Genomic DNA, 23,937 nt, shown 5'->3' on the forward strand with positions numbered 1-23,937 from the left:
AAGAGAAAAAGTATTTTACACACTCAAAAGAAAAAATGTAGAAGAGCGTTCAGCTTCAAACATTAAACAAGGTCTTGTTCTAGTGAAAAATGAGGAAGTTTGGGGAAAATATTACTTAATAGCACATCTTGAAATACAAGAGAGAAGGAAATAAAGGTTGAAAGGTTCTAAAAAATTTGATAGCTTAGCATCAATTGAACAAAAACCATATTCTCTATTAACTACAGACGATAAAAGATACAACACAATTATCAACACTCACAATGTGACTTAAAACAAGTTTGATGTCCCAAATGCTAAAACGTAGACCCCGCATGTCAAAAGGCACAGACAAGTCCACATAAAGGCAAAGCACCAATGAAATGATTTATTCTCTCATCTAAGTCCCATCAAATAGATACATCTGGAACATCTTTGGACACAGACTGATTTTTGTACTTCAACCAGCACTTTGGGATCTTGGACAAGAAGGCTGGAAATGTATGATTTGTTCAGGATCAAGATTGCTGGAGATGACTAGGAGGAGTCAAAGAGAAGAGGGAGGGCTTGGGGAGGGAGGCAGTGGATCCCAAGTCTGTTGTTCACCTCCTGCTTCTGATTCTGTAGGAGCCTCCTGCCTGTGCTCAGTGGGGATCACCCACTGACAGTACTGATGACTTCTGTGTTTTGGTCTCAGAGCTTTTGGGTCTTTCATTCTCCCTCAGTATGTTTCTGCCCCACATGAAGATCAACACAGCTCGCCTGTCTCATTAACCCCTTTGGGGACTATTTAAGCTAAGTCAGGGTGGCCTTCCTGGGAAAACTGCAAGGACAGAAACATTACCAGGCATTCGTGTCTGCGTGCATTGGGAGCACAGGCCGCATCCTGCAAGGACCTTCTTCCAATGGTCCTCCCCTCTCTGTCCATCCATGCACCCCAACCCTGCGTGGCGAGGGGCGGAGCAGAGAGGGGAGGGGGGAATCGAACCCTAGGGCAGTAGCCAAGCTGCTAAACTGCTGAGCTGGTTTTCACAGAAGTGCGAGAAGGAGGTGCGAGGCAGGTAGACAACATCCTGTTGTTGGGGCGCTCCTTTCTCTTTTCTGAACATCTGGCTGAACAGGGAGGCAGGTGGCTGAGTCGTGTCTGGTTGCGGCGGCAGCAGCAACAGCGGCCTTTCCCTGCTACTGTCCCCTGGCCATGGACGCGGTGGCTGTGTATCACGGCAAGATCAGCCGGGAGACGGGGGAGAAGCTCCTGCTCGCCACGGGCCTGGATGGCAGCTATCTGCTGAGGGACAGCGAGAGTGTCCCGGGCGTGTACTGTCTGTGTGTGCTGTGAGTACATGACGGGGACCTGGAGCCCCCACTGCCTGCCGTGCGCCTGGCTTCCTCACTGGGGATGTCTCGCCTGGGCTTCCTGCTCTTCAGAGGGTCCTCTCCAGCGCCTTTGGGGGCAGCTGTAGGAATGCTCTTTGCAATGGAGGAAAAGGAGCCTAGAATTTACCTTTGCTGCCAAAAGGACTCAGGCTCCTGGCTTCAGGTTGGACCTCTGGCAGAGGCCAGCAAGGTGGAGGCCTGGGATGAGGGAATGGCCAGATTTAGGGCTGCCAGCTCCTCAGAGGAGAGGCCTCTCTCTCCAGCCCTCTGGCAAGGGAGGTATCTTCCCAAAGGAAGGTTTCAAATTCAAGGAGAGGAAGAAGACTAAGAAACGGAACCCTTTAAGACGGCAATACCAGTTAGGTCAGGATGAGGGGAGAGAGGGACGTTTCTGAATAAAACCACCTCTCTGGATTTGCTTAATTAGCTTTCTTTACAGGAGTTGGACGGGGGTGGGGTGGGGTTTCAGAAATAGGGCCTTTCCGTGATAAACGCTAGGAGAGACAATAGTCGAAAAGGGCATGGAGGGAAAACACCCTGGTATGATTCAGCTTTGCCCTTTACCTAAGCATCTCTTGGTCTAAAGCCCCATTTTGAATCAGATGCACCTTCATCTTTGCTCCAGGGCTCCAGGGTCAGGCAGAGCTGAGACCTAATCTTGTGCTAGTCTAATGCTGGCTTTGGCAAGTTAACCTCTCAGTCCCTCAGTTTTCTTGTCCAAAAAATGTATATAACATTACTACCTACTTCATAGGACTGCCTCATATGTCCTGAGCATGCTGTAATGCATGTAGAAAATTTAGCACTGGACCTGATGCATGCTAAGTGTTCAGTAAAAGGAAGCTGTTGTTGTTGTTATTATTATTTTTTCACTCTCTTTAAGTACTTTTTATTATATTATATATAATATATATATAATGTATATGTATATTTCAGTCAATATCTTTAAGTACTCACGGGGCATTTCTAAGGAAGTCCCTAGCTCAATCACTCTTTGTTAGCAGGGTGAAAACACTCATGAAAGCAGCAGCCCTGTACAGTAGCTTCTAGACAGAAATGAAATGAGGGAAAATGCTTGGTTGTAATTTTGGTGTCTGATGATACATGGCAAGATTTTGAAGTTCCTTCAGGGTCATTGATGAGAGATTGTATTGAGCCTGGTGTTAGAGGATTTTCATTGTTTATTGTGTTTTTTTAAATGGGCAAGGCATATTTGTGGCAACTCTCAGGCCATGCTAAATACATTTGTTATAAAAGCTTCAAGGGAAATATGTGCAAGCTAGTGAATCTCTTGGGCTCAGATTTTAGATTTTCCTTATATTATTGTTTGTCCAAAGTGAAAACTGGGGTAGGTCAGTGAAAGCCAACTTGTTCTCCTAGGCTCTTTTCTTATCAATAGAAGGTGGAGGAGTGAGTGCACTGGTTGAAGGAGCTTCTTTAGGAAAGCTCACCAAAGGAGGTAATGGGACCCTCAATCTAAAGGTAAAAATTAAGGTACAAAAAGCCTGGAAAAGGAAGGAAGAGCCGGGGACAGTGTGTGGCAGGATGTTCCTAAGACTTCTGACGCACTGGCCTCTGTGTTGTTTCTCGAGCTTGCCAGGCTTCTCCCTGCTTAGGATCTTCACACTTAACTGTTCCTTCTCCCTCTTCTCTCAGAGAGGACTTCCTTGACTAGCCTCTAAAATAAGTACCTTCTCCCTGCCCCAGTTATAATCCATCACTTTATTTTTCTTCTGGGAGCTTTCAGCGGTCTGACATTTGTTTGTCTACTTTTGTCTTGCTGGGCTCTCCTGCTAGAGACACCATCTCCTGCACCAGGAACACAGCCTGGCGCACAACAGGTATCATGAGGCATGCAATAGGCACTCAATAAATGTTTTTGAATTAATGAATCAACTGTCAAGGCAAATTCTTTATTGCAGTAGGCTTTTGGGCTGATATCAGGAGGCCAGGCTGTGGCCTTTGGGACATCACTCAACTTCTATAGGTCTTGGTTTCCATATTTGTAAAACAAGAATAGTAATGTGTGCTCTGTCTTCTGCAGAAGATTATAGTTGGTAAAAGATGCAAGAGAGAAGGATAATCTTAGCCTATTACTCATACAGGCCAGGACCACGTAAGGAATTAACTTAAGCAGATGGGAAATTCTCAGATTAAGTTTTTTGCCCAAATTGAATCTTGCCTAAATGCAGTTTGTATGACTCTAGGTTCTCTGTGCAGACCTTTATATGAAGTAGCAGAAAATAGTCGGCAAATTGGGAGTCCCCCTCACATATCTTTCAGTGGGCACACTGGGCCTCCAAGTCCTAGAGGGTGATGGCCAGACTGCTGCAGAGGGAAGACACAATGATACATTGCCTTTTATGACAGTTTCTCAGCTTCTTTTTTTGAGCCAAGGATCCCTTCTGATAAACATAAACATTTCATTTCCTCTTTTTTAGTACTACGCTGTAGAAACAAAATCAAATTTAATTTTGAAATAAACCATATACTCATTTTAAACCAAAACACATATAGTTATGATATATAGTGTCAGTATACTGATATAGGTATGATATACAGTTATGATATACAATAACAACGTCAATGGTGTCATGTATAAGTGAACAACAAAGTACAGCTAACAAACATGCATTGACTGTAGTGTTCACTCACAATAGTTTCTCATTCTGTCTTTTATTTTCATTGTCCAAGAAGGTTTGGTTGACCTTTAGTTTCTGTATTTTTATTGCAGAAATAACACATTGCATGTGCCTTTCGAGCTGTGGTAAGGTGGCTTAGTTGCTCAGTTGTGTCCAACTCTTTGTGGCTACCCTCTGTAGCCCACCAGGCTCCTCTGTCCATGGAATCTTCCAGGCAAGAATATTGGAGTGGGTAGCCATCGAGGGGATCTTCCTGACCCAGGGATCAAACCCGGGTCTTCTGCACTACAGGCGGATTCTTTACTGTCGGAGCCACCAGGGAAACTGAGCTGTATTTTATACTATACTTTCTCATTAGATTTGCTCCTTTCCCCAGTTTTGAACCCCTGATAATGGCCTTTTCCTCTGTTTGTTTTGGAAAACTGAATGTCAAAAAGTATTAAAGAGATCTTCCATTGATAGGATTGCTCATCTTCATTTAAAGCAAGAAATTTTTCTTCCAATTATTTTCAATAAATAAATCCAGATTTTAGTATAATAAGTCTATTAAGAATAATTCCTAAACACCTATTCACATTATAGAAATTTTTTAGGATGTAGATAATAGAAATGAGAGAAAATCATCTGTAGTTTAATAACTTAAAGACCATTATTGTTGAAAACTAAGTGGTTTTTCTTCTATATTTTAAATAAAACAAATTGCTTTATAAATGCATGTGCTCTTCTACTACTGTATTCTGCTGCATTTTCCAGTTAACTTGAAAAAGGCACGTTTGTATATAATGTTCTTACAAGTGATTTTAAAACATTATTTTTAATAGTTTCATGGTAGTCCAACCGACCCAACTATGTTTTCCTTAACCAGTCATCTATTTTTAGACATATGAATCATTCCATTCTTTTTTTGCTGTTATGAAGTTTGTCATGATTCATATATCAATCCCTAAAGATTTCCTCGTATTTATGCTTACTTCCTTATAACAAATTTAAAGATGTTTTATTTTTAGATCAGAAAACATGAATAGTTTAAGATTCTTGATGTATACATGATTACCAAATATTTTTTCCCAAGTGGTTATTCCAGTTTATATATATGCTTACCAGTACTGCATGAAAGTGTCTGTCTCACTGCATGCTCCCTAGAAATGAGTATTCTTGTTAAAAAAATTCTTGAAATTTGATGTCTCATTCTTTATTTCATATTTAACTAGTGATCAAGTATCTTTATGGTTGGTAAACTGTTGTATTTCCTTGCTCATGAATTGACTCTTTGGTGTGTACTTTGCCCATTTAACCATTTGGATCTTACTATTTTTCTGAATACAATATGAGTTTTTATATACTAATCCTTGATCTGATGTATCTTTTCTCAGTTTGGTGTTTGCCATCACTTTTCTTTGACACACAAAAAATTAACATTTTTAATAAAGTCCATCACTCATTTTCCTTGTGTTTGATTTCTCCCTTTGCTTCCCAACATAGAAAGTTCTTTGACTTGCAGAGATATCCTATAACTTCACTTCAATTTTTGCTTTAAATTTATGGTTTGGTTAGTTTAACTCTTTAATTCCTTATGCAGTTTTATTTTGATGTGGAGAAAGGATCTAATTGATTTTGTTTCAAAATAGCTAATGATTTATAAATAGAACTTCCATTCCTGATTGATTTATTAACCTAGTTTATCATATGTTAAATTCTTACATATAACAGTTACCGTTTTGCAGTATCTATTTGGAACAATTGGTTTATTCTTGTAATACTAACTCTGCAGTATGATAATATTTGAATATATTAAAAAATTATTTGCTATTCTTCCCTGTTGGTTCTTCAAGATGAAATCTAGAATAATTTTGTTAAATTAAAAAAAGTCCCATTGAGGTTATGTTAAACTCATTCATAAGTTAAGGAGGGATTGTCATCTTTAAAGAATTAAGTTGTTCCATCCAAAAACCTGATCTGTCTCTCCATTTATTACTTTTTTCACTTACATTCATCAATAGAGCTTTATAGTTTTCTTCCCATTGGTCTTGGATATTTTTGTTAGGTTTATTTCTAGTTACTGTGAGTATGCATGTATATGTCTATTTTTTTATTTCTATCATAAATGGAAAATTTTCCCACCATATTTTCTTTTGCAGCAGAAAATCTGCTGACTTTATGTTTTTTTTTTGTGTTTATCCAGTATACTAAATGTTCATATCCATGCAAATAGTTTAAATTCAATTTAATTTTATTCTTCTTGGTTTTCAAGGTATATCAAGTTTCTTTTCACTAAGGTACATGTGAGCCCTTGCATTTCTTTCTTTTTCACCCTCAATGTAGACAACCATTGGGAAAGTCCTAAATGCCCACTGGGATAATTTGATGCTGATAAGAGAAAAACCAATTTAAAATATTTAAAATAATTAGTTTGAATAAATAGTTTATTTCTGTACATCCTTCTGTACATATCTGAATTTGCTACTTTTATCTGATGAAAAATTGGGAAGAAGAAATGCTATTATATTCTTTAGCCTCAGGGACACATAATGAAGTCATTTGACATATGTGTCTTTAGATAAAAGGATAATTATCTTTTTGTCCTTTAAGATTTAAAGGATGACTGGGAATAAAGTGCCTGTCAAACAACTGAACTGGAGAAATGGGGGAAGTAACAGTGACAAAAGAAAACTCCAGCTCATCAGTTGTATTTAAGGGGAATGGAAGAATGAGAAATTCTAAAACTTAACGAGTTAGTTTTTGAATTCAGTCAGCTATGTGTGTGGTGCCACATTTATCTTCATGATAATTTAGGCCACTAGAATTATTTTGGATTATCTGAGTACAATCCATTAATGGCAGAGCAAGTCTGAAGTCCAGCCTAGGATTAAATTTGCAATACACAAACAACCAAAAGGACAATTCATAAGCCAATAAATCAAGTGCTGACTCTGGTTGACAATGTAAAATTAAGGTGTAAGACTAGTCTAAAGATGTCATTAGCTTAAAGCAAAAGGGAAGCCTAGGTTGACTCTTTGGGGCTCTCCCCATCTGGTCTCTATGCTTTAGCCCCTTCCTTTGCTCTTTCTTTCCAGTCATAAGGCCAAGCAGACTCCTTCCCTTTTTGAGAACTATGCTTAAAAAAAAAATTTTTTTTTGATGTGGACCATTTTAAAAGGCTTTATTGAATTTGTTACACTATGGCTTCTGTTTTATGTTTTGTTTTTTTGGCCATGAGGCATGTGGGATCTTAGCTCCTCTACCAGGGATTGAACCCCCACCCCCTGCACTGGAAGGAGAAGTCTTAACCACTGGACTGCCAGGCAAGTCCTGGCTTTAGGATTCACCTAAAGATCAGTTTGTTCAGTCCCTCTGATGTAAGAGAGAGACAGCATAGAAAAATGGTTAAGAGCCCATGTCTTATAACCAAACCCTCTGGGTGTGCATCCCAACTGTGGCCCTTACCCGGCTATTTTACCTTGACCAAGTTACTTAAATTATCCATGGCTCAGGGTTCCTATCTGTGGAAAGGGAAACAGTGATAATAATACTAGTCACCTCATGGAGTTGTTATGATAATTCTTGCATGACTTAACATTTACAAAGTTAATATGTAGTAGGTGTTTGTTAATATAAATAAAAAATCTATAAATAATTGTGAGACAAAGTTAGACCATTGTATGAGTACATAAATAAAATGCTCTGTGGCACTTCAAGGGAAGAGATTATATTCATTGTCATGACTCATCGAAGTTGGTTTTACAGAGTTTTACCATCAAACTTGAAGCTGAATGACTTTTGATGGTTCTGAAAATTCAAATTCACTCTGAAAGAAAGAAGATTGGGGCATAGGAAACTGGAAAACCTCTTGAATGAGAGAACGCTCTCAGTAATGATGGCTTTGTATAGGATACCATTCCTCTGGGCATAAAAACTCTGAAATAGTTGTTAAAAAATCAGTCACATTATAATTGTGCCTTGAATTTTGCACATAACATTTGTTTGTATAGACATAGACAGCCTGGGCACTAGCTTGCTTTATTTGTGGTGTCATGAAGTCAGGTGTAGCTAAACTTTTTCTTTTGTGTAGCCCTTGAAGTGGTATAAAGAAGGAATTGATGTGGTTTCATCAATTTTAAAGCAAGATCTGTCCCCAATGCTGACCTTTTGAGAGAATAAGAAATAAGTCGGGCTGCTTTCTTCTTGTCTGTTTCTAACCAGAACACTTTTTTAAGAATTGGGGACAGCTTTTGAAAAGATAAAGGCACATTTTAATATTAGAATCAAAACATGTTTTGTAGTCATTGAAATGCAAAATATTTGTTTTTTTAAGAAATTAATTTTTCAAGAAAATTAGTTAATGGCAACAACAACAAAATTGCTTTCTGTCAATTATTAAGTTTCTAGATTTTTTTTCTCATGATAAATTTAAAATTCCAGGCTTATCAACAAGTGTGACTAACAGTGTGATGGAGGAAGGAAGTTAAAATTGCAGTATATTCGGGACTTCCCTGGCTGTCCAGTGGTTAAGACTCTGTGCTCCCAATGAAGGGGGCAGAGGTTTGATCCCTGGTTGGGGAACTAAGATCCCACATGTATCACAGCTTGCCCCCCGCCAAAGATTACACTACTACATTCTTGGTTTATCCTAAAGGGATGTCAGTCAGTTCAGTTTGGTCACTCAGTCATGTCCGACTCTTTGCGACCCCATGAACTGTAGCACACCAGGCTTCCCTGTCCATCACCAACTCCCGGAGACTGCTCAAACTCATGTCCATTGAGTCGGTGATGCCATCCAACCATCTCATTCTCTGTCGTCCCTTTCTCCTCCTGCCTTCAATCTTTCTCAGCATCAGGTTCTTTTCCAATGAGTTAGTTCTTTGCATCAGGTGGCCAAAGTATTGGAGTTTCAGTTTTTTAAAATGAACAATATTTTTCTAATATGTGATTTGCTTAGGTTAGACTTTTAAAGCTTAAAATTGTAATTTCACTTCCGCTTATTTAAAAAAATGTTATCAGTCAGTTGTATAACATTATAAGGAAAATTAAGAGACCTCCCTGGTGGTCCACTAGTTAAGACTCCCATTGCAGGGAGTACAGGTTTGATCCCTGGTCAGGGAACTAAGAGCTTGAATGCCATGGCATGGCCAAAAAAGAAAAAGAGGAAAATTAATATGCAAAGATGTATTTATGTTAGTTTAAAGTTACATTTATATACATACAGGGATAGTTTTGAACAGTAATCAGAGCGGCACCTCTCTCTCCTTGTGTCCACTTTTTTTGCATACCATCATTTTATATTGATGTGGTCCATGTGCTTAAAATTTTTTGAAAAATATAGCTCTCTAATATCTTTGAACCTTGGTGTAGTTTTGAACCATTCTCTCTGCTGCCATTTCTTTATTCTGAGTTACATTCCTTAGGTTAATTCCATTTTTTCACTATTAAAATAGAACTATGAAAATCTTGGTCAAATTGCTTTTTCCATTTCATTCCTTAGAGTGGATGAAGATAAGGAAGGTCATTAGGTCAAAAATATGCAGTTTTATAACCCTTGTTATAACTTGCCAATTTATTCCCTAAAACAGTGATTTTTCAGTGAATGGGGAGAGAGCATGTGTAGTTTGGAAAAGAGATAATCCATATTTTAGTTTACTTTTATATTATAAGATTACTATTTCTTAATACAAGCTACAGAAAACAAAACTGTGAAATTTTGTCAGGGAAGAAAGAGTAAGACGTATCGAAACACTTCTATGAAGACTGAAACCCTTGAAAAAGCTTCAGCTTATGTTTAAATAAAATTTCATTCTTAAAACATAGACTGAGTGACTATGGGGGTGGCGGCACAGATGCACCCAGGGTGAGTGAAAGAAGCCAATGAGGTGTGAGCATCTTCCATGCATTTTTAATCAATCCTTCTATAACATTAATGTGCCTACAAATCATCTGGAAATCTTGTTAAAATTTCAGATTCTGACTCAGCAATTCTGGAGTGGGCACGAGATTCTACATTTCTAGCAAGGTCCCAGGTGATGCTCTGCTATTACCCTGGGAATATAATTTGAATCGCACTGTTTTAAATCTCTTCCATCAGTGATATATGAGAGTATATCCACGAGAGTTGGCTACAGGAGGTCTTTGGTCAATTACTCCAGCAACTTGGAAGTGGAAGAGATGAAATGCTGGCTTGTTTGAGGGGGGAGACAATTTTGCTCATTCAGAAATCGAAGGAGCTGGGGTGTAGGAGACTCTTAAAGTTGGATGGGTTGATCACAAGAAGTTTTATGTGCCACTAACATCAGGTTGTTCAAGACTGAAGAGGTAAGGACTTTTGAAGTGGTACTCAGGTTCCTGCTTCTTAACTGAAAGTGTGATAAGATCAGATTCGTTAGGAAACAATTTTCAAAACAGACTCATTTATTTTGACTAAATGAGGCTGAATGATAGTAGAGAGATAGATTCATTGTATCATTTAGAAAACCATTGTTTGAGAAAGTAGAAAACCAGTTGCCTATGATTTTGCTTGCATCGTTGCTGAGATATTAAATAATTAATTTCCTGAACACCTTTAATGATACTGAATTATTGCCATTAATCGCTTTCCATAAGGAAAATGGAACTAAATAAAGGCCTATGCTATTTCCCTGCTCCTACCTCCATTTTCCTTTTTTCTTCTTTTTTTGGTGGTATGCGGGGTCTTAGTTCCCCAACCAGGGATTGAATCCAGGCCCCTGCAGTGAAAGCACTAAGTCCTAGTCACTGGACTGCCAGGGAATTCCCTGCTGTGTAACTTTAAGAAAACCACTTAAAGCTTATGTTTGGAGTTCTCATAGTGAAAAATGGAAATCAAAGTGCTTGCCTTGTTCCCTGTAGAGTACTTACTGAAATCAGTGGATTTTGAGGTACATTTCAATTGATTAAAAAAGCAAAAGGCTTTACAATGTAATATTTTGTATTTATTTAGCATATTATATGTGCTAAATAGTATATTATATGCATATATCAAGCTATTTTATATATGATGCAAATATTCTGGCAAATCTTTATAACAAAAATGAAACCTTTCCTGTAATCGCAGCAGCAAATTAAATTGACCCTTTTTTGGATTTCACAAATCAAATGAACCTGACTAAAGTGTTTTAGACCTAATTTTTTTAATCCTTTAGGTAATAGTACTCTTGGATATTGATTAAAAATACAGTGATTTAATCCACATATATAAAGACTTTTAGTTCTATAAGGGATTAATGGTAATTGAGGTCAATTACTCAAGGGTGACCCTGTTTGAGATACTTTAGATTCTTTAGGTTCTTTTAGATTTAAACATATTTATTTTACTGGAGTTTAATATGTATTCTAATCAAAGATATATTTTGACCCAAACTTGTGCCAAAGAATAGCAATCAGAAAATGTCTGAAATAAAACTGTGAATATTCAGATTCATAATTTGAAATGATTCAGCATAAAGTTTACTGTACTTTTCTAGGAAGCAAAAGTTTGTGAGGCAAATTAAATAGCAGTATCATATATACTGGGGTTTCCCTGATAGCTCAGATGATAAAGAATCCGCCTGCAATGCGGATAACCCAGGTTAGATCCCTGGGTTGGGAAGATCCCCTGGAGAAGGGAATGGCTACCCACTGCAGTATTCTTGCCTGGGGAATCCCATGGACAGAGGGGCTTGGCAGGCTACAGTTCATGGGTTGCAAAGAGTCAGACATGACTGAGTGACTAAGCATGCACGCACGTACCATATATGCTAAAATATAATAAATAATCTATATCCATTGCAGGGGTGGGAATCAAAAGCCAGGGCTCTAGGGTCAAAGAGGTCTGATTTAAAGCCCACCTTTGGCGCTTGATTTGTAGTGTGGCTTTGGTTACTTAACTTTTCAAAGTTTCAGTTTCCTCATCTATAAAATCAGTTTCACAATATAAAGCTCATAGGATTACTGTGGGGCCCAAAAGAGATAATGCATGTGCTGTGGGCTGAACTGTGTCCTTGTCAAACTCCTATGTTGAAGTCCTAACTCCCAGTGTGGATGTACTTGGAGATAGGGCCTTTAGGAGGCAATTTAGGTTAATTGAGATCGTAAGGGTGCGGCTCTAATCCAATAGTGTCTTGGCCTTATAAGAAGAGAGACAGCACCCTCTCTCAATGAATGCACACAAAGAAAAGGTCAAGTGAGGGCACAGCAAGAAGGTGGTTGTCCACCAGGCCAGAAAAAAGTCCTTGGAATGAAACCTATGTTGCTGGTACCTTGATCTTGTATTTCCAGCCTCCAAAACTATGAGAAAGTCGATTTCTTTTGTTTAAGTCACCCAGTCTATGGCATTTTGTTATGACATCCCAAGCAGACTAGTACAGATTTTGGTACTGAGAAGTCTAGTGGTGTTCTAAGAAACATCTAAAAATGTGGAAGTGACTTTGGAGCTGGATCATGGGTAGAGACTAGAGAAGTTTGGAGATGCATGCTAGAAAAAATGTACATTGCTGTGAACACAGTGTTGGTAGAATGATGGATGTTAGAGGTCATTCTGATGAGCTCTCAGGTGAAAATGAGAAATGTGTTGTTAGAAGCTAAAGGAAAAGCCATCCTTGATTATAAATGGCAAAGATCTTGATTGAACTGTGTTCTAATATTTTGTGAAAGGTAGAACCTGAAAATTGGATATTTAGCTGTGGAGATCTCTAAGCAAGGTGTTGAAAGACTCGCGACTACTTATGATAAAATGCAAAAGGAGAAAGATGAAGCAAAGAAGGCGTTGTTAAGCAAAAAGAAACCAGAACTGAAAGATTTGGAAAATTCTCAGCCCACTCACATGGCAAAAAATAAGGAAGCTTGGTCTGGAGAGAACACCAAGGGAGTGGCTGGACAATTGCTTCTTAAGTAGACTACCCACGATGTTAAATAGTCATCTCAGCAGAAGCCAGGAATAGAGTTTGGATGAAAGCATCAGCGACATTGTCAGTTTGGACCAAAGGGAACATGATAGGGCAGCAGAGCAATTTGGCTGCAAAAATGCTTTATCTTTCAAGAAAATGGAAAGATGATCCTGAAAGCATTTCAGAGATCATCAGGGCTGCCACTCCCACCACAGCACCAGAGTGCATAAGCCTAGGAGGGCAAGGTCACTTTCACCTAAATTTCAAAGGCCTGATCAGTGCCCAGCAGAGCCAGGTGGGCAGGGCTGCTGCTGCAGAGCCACGGGGGTGACAGTGCCACCCAGTGGGGCTGGAGGGTAGAGCGTCAATTCAAAAAGGATTATTCTCAAGCATTAAGATCTAATGGAATTTACCTTATGAAATTTTGTACATTTGGGAGACCTGTCACCCCTTTTCTCCTGATATCTCCTTTTTGGAATGAGAATATCTGTCCTATGCTTGCCTTGCTGTATTTTGGAAGCATGTGACTTGTCTGGTTTCACAGGTTCACAACTGGAGAAGAATTTTGACTCAGGAGCAGTTATACCTCATTAGATGATATTTAGATGAGACTTTGGGCTTTATTTAGACTGTAGAGCTTATGCTGGAATGTATTGAAGACTTTTAGGCTGTTGGGATGGAATGAATGTATTTAACATGAGAGAAGGTGTGGGGTGCCAGTGTTGGAATACTATGAACTGAATTATGTCCCCCTCCCCTCAAATTCATATGTTGAAGCTTAATCCCCAAAGTGGCTGTGTTTGAAGATAGGCCTTTAGGATGTAATTAAGGTTAAATGATGCTGTAAGGGTGAGGCCCCAACCCAGTAGGATTGGTGGCCTTTTAAGAAGAGAGATCTCTTTCTACACACACGCACACACGCACGCACACACACACATACACAAGGAAAAGGTCATGTGAGCACACAGCAAGAAGGTGGCTGCCTACAAGGCAAGATAAGAGACCTCAGAATAAAACCTATGTAGCTGGCACCTTGATCTTGGATTTCCAGCCTCCAGGACTGTGCAAAAATAAATTCCTTTTGTTTAAGCCACACAGACTATGGTATTTTGCTATATCTGTCTGAGCAAACTAATGCAGCATGTAAAACTCTTGGCATATAGTAGAAATCAACTATACAGATATACAATATGCATAACATACTGAATAATTGGGGAAAATATTTACCCCATCTAAAAGGACAAACTGATTTCAAGTACTTTGGCAGGACTCCTTTTTAATTCAAATTATTAGTAGTACTATATTATGAAGTTACATAATAATAATAACATCATAGGGATATAACACATTTATTGTATTTATAATTAATATTGTTACTATTAACTTAAGTAGGCCTCATAGTACCTTAGCCCAGTGAAATGTTTTCACCTTAAGGCTCAATATGTACTTAAAAAGTAATATAACTAGACTTTGTTGAATCTATGTAATAATTTGTCATTGTGTGCATGCTCCATCATGCCCGACTCTTTGCGAACCCAGGAACTGCAGCCCACCAGGCTCCTCTGTCCATGGAATTTTCCAGGCAAGAATACTGGAGTGGATTGCCATTTCCTACTTAAAGGGATCTTCCTGACCCAGGGATCGAACCCACATCTCTTGCGTCTCCTCTATTGGGAGGTGGATTCTTTACCAACTGTGACACCTAGGATGGTTTAATAATTTGTAATTTTTACCAGTTACAATAGGTCTCTAGTTTCTTTCTGTCCCAGCAGTCTCTCAACTTGACAGATCCTTAGGAGTGTGAGTGCTCTCATTTAAAAAAAAAGAAGATAAAGAAGGCTTACTGGAAACTGTGACTAGCTAGATATAATGTGTGAGCAAGTTAGATTCCCCAGGCTTTTATTTCTATGAATGACTTGATGCCATATACGTGTGTCCCAGTATATGTATATTTATGTGTAACAGTTAAAGCTCAAATTTAGAACACCCATTGTTCTTTTGGAATTTTTCAGTAATGAAAGTTTATTCTTTCACAGGTATCAAGGTTACATTTATACATACCGAGTGTCCCAGACAGAAACAGGTTCTTGGAGTGCTGAGGTATAGCTATTTTATTTACTTTTGCTTCTGGGGGTATCGGGGAGCTGTTCGACTTTTACACTGTTTTCATAAAAGAGTTGTCAAATCCTACATTCCCAAATATTCCTCCAATTCAAATCACTAATGCTTTAATCCAAAATTGTTCATGGATCATTAAAAAAATTTTTGGTCCCAGTTCTGCTCAGCCACCATTGTATGGAGTGTCTGACTTTGGAGGAAAGATAACAAAGCTAAAGGATTGTGTTAAAGTTTTAGTACCTAAGTGAAATTTTAGAAAGTCTATAAAAAATATGTAAAAGAATCAAATATACAATTATTTATTAAATAATACTAACACAAGTGGTTCTGTGGGGGATCAAATAACATGACTTCTGTTTTCTAAGAGCTTATAAGACTCTTGAGGTAATACCAAATGAATTCAACAGCAATGTGAGAGCCTGGCGTTTGCTGTCAGGTGGATCTGGGTTGCACGTCTTGTCCACCCTCACCTCCTTTCTGAGAGGTCTCTGACCTTGGGTAGGTTACTTAACTTTTCTTTGAATGAGTTTCTTCATCTGTAAAATAAGGCTAAAAATAGTTGCTTACTTATAGTATTCATTTTGAAGATTAAATGAGATAATGCTTGTAAGGAAAGCTTAGCCACAGCCCTAACTAGCAAAGCCCTCAACAATGAGAGTTCACCCAAGTTGCTGAACAGTGTGATTATACACAGTTAAGTGTTACACATTATCTATCATAGAAGTTTGAAGAATAGAGGATTTTCCAAGTATTAGGGTAATCAAGGCTGGTCTACTTTGGTGACAGGACTCCCCGCTGAGCCATATGGAAGGACAAGGATAGGTGGGAAGGAGAGAGAGGGAATATTATAGTAGCTTTCGAGCTATGTTCTACAAAATCCTAAGGTCCTTCCATCTGGGTGCCTTGGAGTTGCCAAGGAGGAGGATGTGAGGAGGAGGAGAGATGTGTATAGGAGGAGAGGAGGATGTGCGGGTATGCTTTGGGTCCCCAATTTGTCTTTAATCTGAGCAGCTCTTTATTTTGATTAGCAAGTGGATCTCTGAGAAAGATTTCATTAGAAAAATGGATTCTGATGGCTTTGAAAAATTTGAAAGTCACTGTGCCATTGCAAGAAATGCCTATAGAGTGGATCTCTTTCTACCTACCAGGGTAGTATATTACCCTGCTGTCAAAATAGAGGTCTCTGCAATGGAAACTTCTGACTTCAAATGATTTCTGACTCTTATATAAAAACAGTCTGTCTTTATAATGAAAGCACTTCATCGTGAGCTGTTTGAAAATGTAAATGCTAATATCAGCCTCTATTAATAACACATTCTATGCATTTAAGAAACTCTAAAGACTATACTTAAAAAAATTAAAATAGCTCTAACCTTTAAAGATGCATCAGTAAACTAGAAAGCACAAATTGCACACTACAAATGTTTTGAACTACTGAAATAAATTAGGGCAAATTTTCAAACATGTTGTTGCTTTATATCAGGATAATTAATGCCACGATACTAATTAGAGGAAAAGCAGTACTATCTCTAATCAAAACTATTTATACCTGTTTATTTAAAAAAATTTTTCTGCATCACAGCAGAGATGATTGAATAGGAAATGAAATTTCATTTAATATGAGGAATAATAGAGTTGATACATACATATATATGTGTATATAATTTGACCAGAAATAGCCCTTCTCCCTAGAGAAGTAGCCTTCTGCTTCTGAAGAATATTGTATATGAAAAGGATCTTAAATTAGTAGGGTTTAGCTAACCTTTGGTTTTAATTCGTTTTCTTCCATTTTAAGTATAACATCACACGTGGAGTGTTACATGTTTGTGATCATATTAGGAAAGAAAAGGCTTATTGAACACAAATGCTCTCTCATTCTGTTGTCTGGTCTGACCCGTTTATCTAATAATATTGTAATTATCTGCACCAAGAGAGCAGAAGATTGGCATGTTTTCTCCAAAGGGAAAACAGTTTTTTAAAAAAACAACTCTAGATTTATTTTTGAAATGCATTGCATTTTTCCCTATCTACTAAATTTGCCTTCTTAGTTACGTTCTTCTTAAGGTGAATACTAAACTAGTGTGTATTCTCAGAGCTCATATCACCTGACTGGAAGAAATTTCTCTAGAGCATACTGAAGACCAGCTGTGATCCAAAACATGTTTCCATGGATAACTAAGAGATGACAGTATGGCAAATGTGCAAATTTGAACAATAGCTGAGTTCAGTGACAGGATGGGAGATGTCAGTGGTACAATTCTTGTGGTAAATGTATTTTTAAAATTGGGTAAATAACAGATATTTATATTGCTTTTTGGAACAATGCTTTAGTTTGCTACCCTGCAGGAAAAATCTTGACAGTACACTTCATCTTCTGTGCAAGGATTGTGCTAGAAATCGAGGTATGTCTGCGATTTGTTTCAAAGAGTGGAGTAAAATTGAACCCTGGTTCCACTCAATTATGAAAGACCAATAATATGTGAATTTCTCATTTTAGATAGAATTTTAGGTTTTATTGTTGCCAAGTGTGTTAATTTATCTCATGTGACTCAGGCTAAAATTTAGCCAAATTGTTAATTCAGAGAATTCTACAGACAGTCACCCATCATTTATTAATATGTACATTGTCTGTGGTACATTATAAGAAATGCACTAACACCCCTCTGCTGACTTCAGTGCTTTTGGGCTTTTCTGGATGTTTGATCATCAGTAGATCAGCAGACGTTAAATAATTTCACTTATTGACTTAAGCAAAGCATTATAAATTCGGTCACTTATCTGCCGGTGCAACATTACATGCCAAATTTCAATTGCTTTTTTACATCCCGTGCTATTATTCCTCTCTGTTAGCGTGGATAATCAAGGTTAACTACATATAAATCCCCATAAAAAAGATGCTTCTGTAGATAAATGGTTTTACAAGCCACAAGAACAGGTGAAAAAATGTGTGGTTTGAGACCTTTCCATACTGGGGGAGTGTATAGTTTCTCTTTTGGTCTGTGACTCTAACTTCACTAGAACCTATTTGGTCTAGTCCTAATCTGCGAGGAAAGGCACTGCGTCCTGGGATCTAGGGCCAGTTCTGCCTCTGGTTATCTGTGTGACTTGGGCGAGCTGAATTATCTCTTTGTATTTTCACTTTCTTATCTGTCAAATGGGAGTAACCAAATCATCCAAGAACAGCCAGTCTGTCAAACAGTGGGGGCAAGAGATAGGAAAGGGCTTTGAAAATGAAAAAGTACTCTAAGGAAGATACAAGAAGGTTATTTTGTGCCTTTGCCATTTAGAGATTCTATCCTGAAGCCAAGGAACTCTAGGGCTTCTGTAAGAGTCCAAGGAATTTTGGACTCCTGTAAGAATGGCCATGTTCTTTTGGATGAGGGATCAATAGAATTCTGGAAAGGTGTTTTGACCATAAAGGTGGAGCTGAGTAAGATAGTATTCTATATCTACTGAGTAGCTGTGTGGGCCTCTGAGTAGACACTTATTTAAAACTATCAATAAAAAGAACTTTTTCAGTGTTTTCAATGAAAAGCTATTTATCCCGATGTAGGAAATGACCAAGAGTTACAGTGGATAGTGTGTTATCTTCAGCATTTAGTCTAGTTGACAGAATTCTGTCTGCCAGCCTTCCTGTTTTCTCATTAAATGCTAACAAATGAACAGCTCCCACCTCAAAAATTTTCCAGATGGAAGAGCTGAATAATAGCTTTCTAAAAAAAAGAAAAGTGGTCATTGTTCAATCGCTTATAGCAACACTATTTTATTTTATGTAAAATGACAGTTTTGAGCTAATGCCTAAAGCTTGACTCATAAGTTTTTGCAGGAAATTGTTGTTGATTTCAAGTAGTGTCTTTATAAGATAATTGATGTCAGGAAAGGAGTACATTTTAATAGTCACCTGCAAATAATGATCCCTTCAAAACCAACCAGATAAATAAATAAAGGTGACCTCAGAGAGTCTTTCATTTTCATGTCATACAGAAAACCTTGTCAAGTGAAGTGGAGATGGAGAAAACAATTTGGGGGAGGAGAGGGGTTTCCCGGAGAAGGCAATGGCAAGCCACTCCAGTACTCTTGCCTAGAAAATCCCATGGACAGAGGAGCCTGGTGGGCTGAAGTCCATGGGGTTGCTACGAGTCAGACACGACTGAGTGATTTCACTTTCACTTTTCACTTTCATGCATTGGAGAAGGAAATGACAACCCACTCCAGTGTTCTTGCCTGGAGCATCCCAGGGACGGGGGAGCCTGGTGGGCTGCCGTCTATGGGGTCACACAGAGTCGGACATGACTGAAGTGACTTAGCAGCAGCAGCAGCAGCAGGGAAGTTTCCCAAGCAGGAAAAAATTGAATGTGAAGGATGAGGCAGGACAGATTGTGGAGTCAGAGTATGAGGACTAACTAGCCCTGCATTTAAAATGCAATTTTAAATTTCCTGTGTAGCATTTTACATTGTGGAATGATGACAGGGAAAATGGGTGTTTGTTTTGTTTGCTTTTAAATTTTTCTTGGTTCTTTAGGCTTTTTATTAATGACCTGTAGGATCTGTGTTTTTTCCCCCTGTTTAATTTCATCCTCTCCGTTGGTGAATTCATTGTGGGTAATGGCCTGTATACCCTTAGAGGTTTGGGATGTATGAAGGGTAGCAGGTGGGAAGGGCAGGGTGATGAGCAGGGGCTTGTACAAACTAATACCACCCTCGGGAGAACTGAAATGACAGCTCATTAGCTCCTCTTGCAGGGCAATTCAGCCAACCAAAGTTAGCTCTTATAGAATGTTGTTTTTCCCGCTTCCTTCTGTTTTCAAATATTTGAATAAGTTACACAAATGTTACCTCTCTCAGCATCCCTTACACATTTTGTAGGCCCCTTTTTTATAATTATGAGGTAGATAAATAATCTGCTTGACCTTTTATTTTCCAGACAGCACCTGGGGTACATAAAAGATTTTTCCGGAAAATAAAAAATCTCATTTCAGCATTTCAGAAGCCAGATCAAGGTATTGTAATACCTTTGCAATATCCAGTTGAGAAGAAGCCCTCAGCTAGAAGTACACAAGGTGCTGCAGGTATGGTTTACTGTCCTTCTTTGAAAGGCTTTGGAAGCTCAGGGCTATGAGTTGACCCTAGTCATAAACATATAGTTCTGTAAGAAAAATACAAGCAAGGAGATCAAACCAGTCAATCCTAAAGGAAATCAACCCTGAATATTCATTGGAAGAACTGATGCTGAAGCTCCAGTACTTTGTCCACCTGTTGCGAAGAGTCGACTCATTGGAAAAGACCCTGATGCTGGAAAAGATTGAGGGCAGCAAGAGGGCAACAGAGGATGAGATGGTTGGATCGCATCACTGACTCAAAGGACATGAGTTTGGGAAAACTCTGAGAGATAGTGAAGGACAGGAAAGCCTGGCGTGCTGCAGTCCATGGGGTCACAAAGAGTCGGACGAGGCTGAGCGACTGAACAACAACAAAGAAAAATGCAACGAGAAAGTAGATGGAGCCGACAGCCCAACTGAGGGGAGGCTGTTCCTATGCTGTTGGATTGCCACATGCTATACTATAAACTTACTAAAACTCTGCAGAAATATAAAAAATACTTTGAGCCCACAACATTTTCATCTCTTTTCCCGTCTTGTTTTCCCAAGCCTGTTTTGTGGCTCCATAACTACCATTTCACTTCACGAATTCAGACACAAATCATTTGAAATATAGGACAATTCCGAGAACGTCTGGGTTTGTTCTTTACCTTTGCTTAGCAGATAGTGTTCTCCCTTCAAGGGTGGAAAGGCTAATGTTAGGTTGGTCCACGCGATCCTGATTTCTGGATTTGTGACGCTTGAATTAATAAAATTTTATTGTAGCAAAGGAAAGGAAGTTAGTTGACTTTATCATTCCTCTAGTGCAAATTGTTAAATCTCGTGAGCAAAGCCGTTTTAATGGATATGTCAAGCTAATGACCGAACACTAGCCAATGTCCTCAGCTGTCAAATTTGTGATAGCTGACATCTATTGAAAGGGGTTAATCATTTGTCTGAAGTAAGAGGATACGTGTTGATTGAAACAATAAATATTTATGATAAAATGAAATGAGTTGTTATTTCCGTTTTTGACAGGACCCAAGCTCAGGCATAAACTGACAATTAGACTCAAGTGGTGAATTAAATTGAGTAGTTAGCTTTTTGAAAAGAAATGTAAATAGAACTCCAATTTACAAATTGGCTCAGTATTCTATTCTCTGTAACAGTTTTAAATACTGGTTGCTTGAGCTAGATCACAGGATTTTATCTTTGTAAACTTTATGCAGTGGGAAATTTTTTAAGTTTGAGTTAACTTGTAATTTTAATAGCTTGTAAATTTATCTTTCCTTGATTTTTGTCATTGTTTTTCTTTAGGAAGAAGAGATGATCCTGATGTCTTCCTGAAAGCACCATGAAGAAAAGGAAAACACACCTTGTACTTTATTTTCAATAATTTAAATATATGCTAAGTCTTATATATAATAGATATTACAGTTCAGTGAGCTACAAATGTATTTCTAAAACCATCATAGCCCTGTAACGGAAGCATCTAGCATGATGTTAAAGCTGAAATGGACTTTTCGGATAATGAGGAGCTTTGAAATGAGGATTGGGGAAAAATAATTCCACAGATTATTTTCAGTTATTATATTTACAAATGGGAAATGATTTAAAAAATAATGATACTTTATAAAAGATTAATGTCATTTCTTGCCAAATATAAATAAAAATAATCCTCAGTTTTTCTTGAAAGCACCATTTTTAGTGAAATATTATTTGATAGCTACTGATTTGAAAATGTCTTGCTTGATTATATGGCAGGAAGCTGGTTCGTGTCCTTCATCTTTGTCATCTGTGGTTCTACATTAGGTATTATGCTCTCCACTAGCTATGATGTTATAGGCTCTTTGGGGATTTTTTAACCTGTGCCCTGTGTGTTGAAAACAAGTGCTAGATAAACAGTGAAGAATTTCTCTTTAATTCTGAAAGCAACCTTCTTGCCTAGTCTTACCTAGTGTTCAGATGTTGGACAGTAAAATCCACAGACCAGTCTGGAGTTAAAAAATCTTGTAATTTAAAATATACTTTAAATGTTTATTATATTTGATGCTATAGGATTTGAAATTATTACAAATCCGATGAAGTGGGCTTTACTTTTTTTCATTTACCTCTACCGCCGTAGTTGCCACTGCATGTAAAACCTCACTTTGAAAGGGAGCTTTAGCAGTTGTGGCTCATTGGCCCTGGCTTGTGAGCAGCTGAGTTACAAGCCGTCTCCTATGAGGTGGCCAGACAAGACCATCAGAAGCTTACAGGTTACATTAATTTTTACCAATTCCAAATGATTGCAACCTAAGTGAGAGCCAAGATTTTACACAGTGATGGATACTGGTATTTTCTTCTCACATTTATATTTTCACAACTCTTGCAATTCGATTATATGTCAAGTTGCTTCAGGGCTCAGAGAATTCATTCACTCAGCAAACACAATAGGTTCCAGCGTAGAGAAGTGAGAATGCCTGGCCTCCATAGTCAGCAGCCCCTTGCCTAGTTGGACAAGAAAACAGTCAATAAAAGACAATAAAGAAAGTAACAATAAAACACAAGACAATAAAAGTTGATAAGTACATGGTAAATGAGGGTCCCAATGTGTAGGTGGATCTGTCTTTTTTCTAAATGTTCTACTCCATTTATAGTTATAAAATATTGGATATTCCCTGTGTTTCACAATATATCCTTGTAGCGTATTTTATACAGAATAGTTTGTACCTCAATTCCCTATGCCTTTATTTCCCCTTCCCCTCCCTCTTGTCATTGGTAATGACTACCTTGTTTTCTATATCTGTGTTTGCTTTTTTTATTTTTAAATTCACTAATTTGTTGTATTTTTTAGATTCTACCTATGTGATCCCATATAGTATTTGTCTTTCTCTGACTTGTTGCACTTAGCATAATACCCTTTAAGTCTACCCATGTTGCTGCAAATAATAACGTTTCCTTCTCTTATATGCCCGAGTAGTATTCCATTGTATATATACTACATCTTCTTTATCCATTAATCTGTGGATGGACAGGTTGCTTCCATAGCTTGGCAATTATAAATAATGCTGCTCTGAACATTGGGGTGCACATATCCCTCAAATTAGTGTTTTTGTTTTTATTTGGATATATACCCCAAAGTGGAATTGCTGGATCATGTGGTAGCTCTAATTTTAGTTTTTTTTTTTGTTTTTAGAAAACTCCATATTGTTTTTCATAGGGACTCCACCAATTTGCATTCTCACCAACAGTGTATGAGGGTTCCTTAGGTAGAGCTGTCTTTAAAGGCAGAGTGCATTAATCCAAATATTTCAGCCTACAGTCCATAGGAAAAAGCTTAGTTTCTATGTAAACTAATGACTTGGAATTCTGTGTTCTTCATGTGAAGTGGTGAGCTTGTTTAATAATTAGTGACCTGCTGAGACACAAAGCTACTCTCTCTGTTGGCAAGATCTGCTTTCTGAGCATTTAACCTGGATGCTATGGGATTGCAAAGGTGGAATATGGCCACAATGATGTATTTGTATGCCAGTTACCATTTCTAGAAGTAAAAGCATCACTTTAATTTGTAAAGGAATTCAGAAAGCTGACTTTCAATATAAAATGCATATGTTTAAGTACTTTTTAAATATTTGTAGCTTGGGTTTAAATTTTAATAGGTGCAATTAATTTTTACCCTAACTTGTTCATTCTGGAATAATCCTAAAAGTATGAATTGTTTGCATGTTCCTTTACCAGAGTCTTTTTTGAAAAAAATATTTTTGAATCATCTATGGTTTATCCTATTATAATAAAGTATTTGAAAGCTTTATTTTCCTAATTTGTCTTAAAATATTCCTTTCAAAAACATTCAAAGATAGGTGCTATTGATATACTAAATAAAGCATTGAT

At 37.9% G+C, this 23,937-nt stretch overlaps 1 protein-coding gene across 1 annotated transcript; it reads left to right on the forward strand.

Annotated features, from left to right (window-relative positions):
• The first annotated feature begins 1,013 nt into the window (after nt 1-1,013).
• Nucleotides 1,014-21,493, forward strand: SH2D1A (SH2 domain containing 1A). Its single transcript, XM_055438659.2, has 4 exons — nt 1,014-1,314; nt 14,905-14,968; nt 19,911-20,055; nt 21,382-21,493. Exons 1-4 carry the CDS (start codon nt 1,178-1,180, stop codon nt 21,420-21,422), a joined length of 387 nt encoding a protein of 128 aa, XP_055294634.1. The 5' UTR covers nt 1,014-1,177; the 3' UTR covers nt 21,423-21,493.
• The last annotated feature ends 2,444 nt before the right edge of the window (nt 21,494-23,937 follow it).

This window comes from Moschus berezovskii, chromosome X, assembly GCF_049115385.1.
Source record: "Moschus berezovskii isolate FMDL1 chromosome X, NW_MosBer_1.0, whole genome shotgun sequence".
In the NCBI taxonomy this organism is placed as follows: Eukaryota; Metazoa; Chordata; class Mammalia; order Artiodactyla; family Moschidae; genus Moschus; species Moschus berezovskii.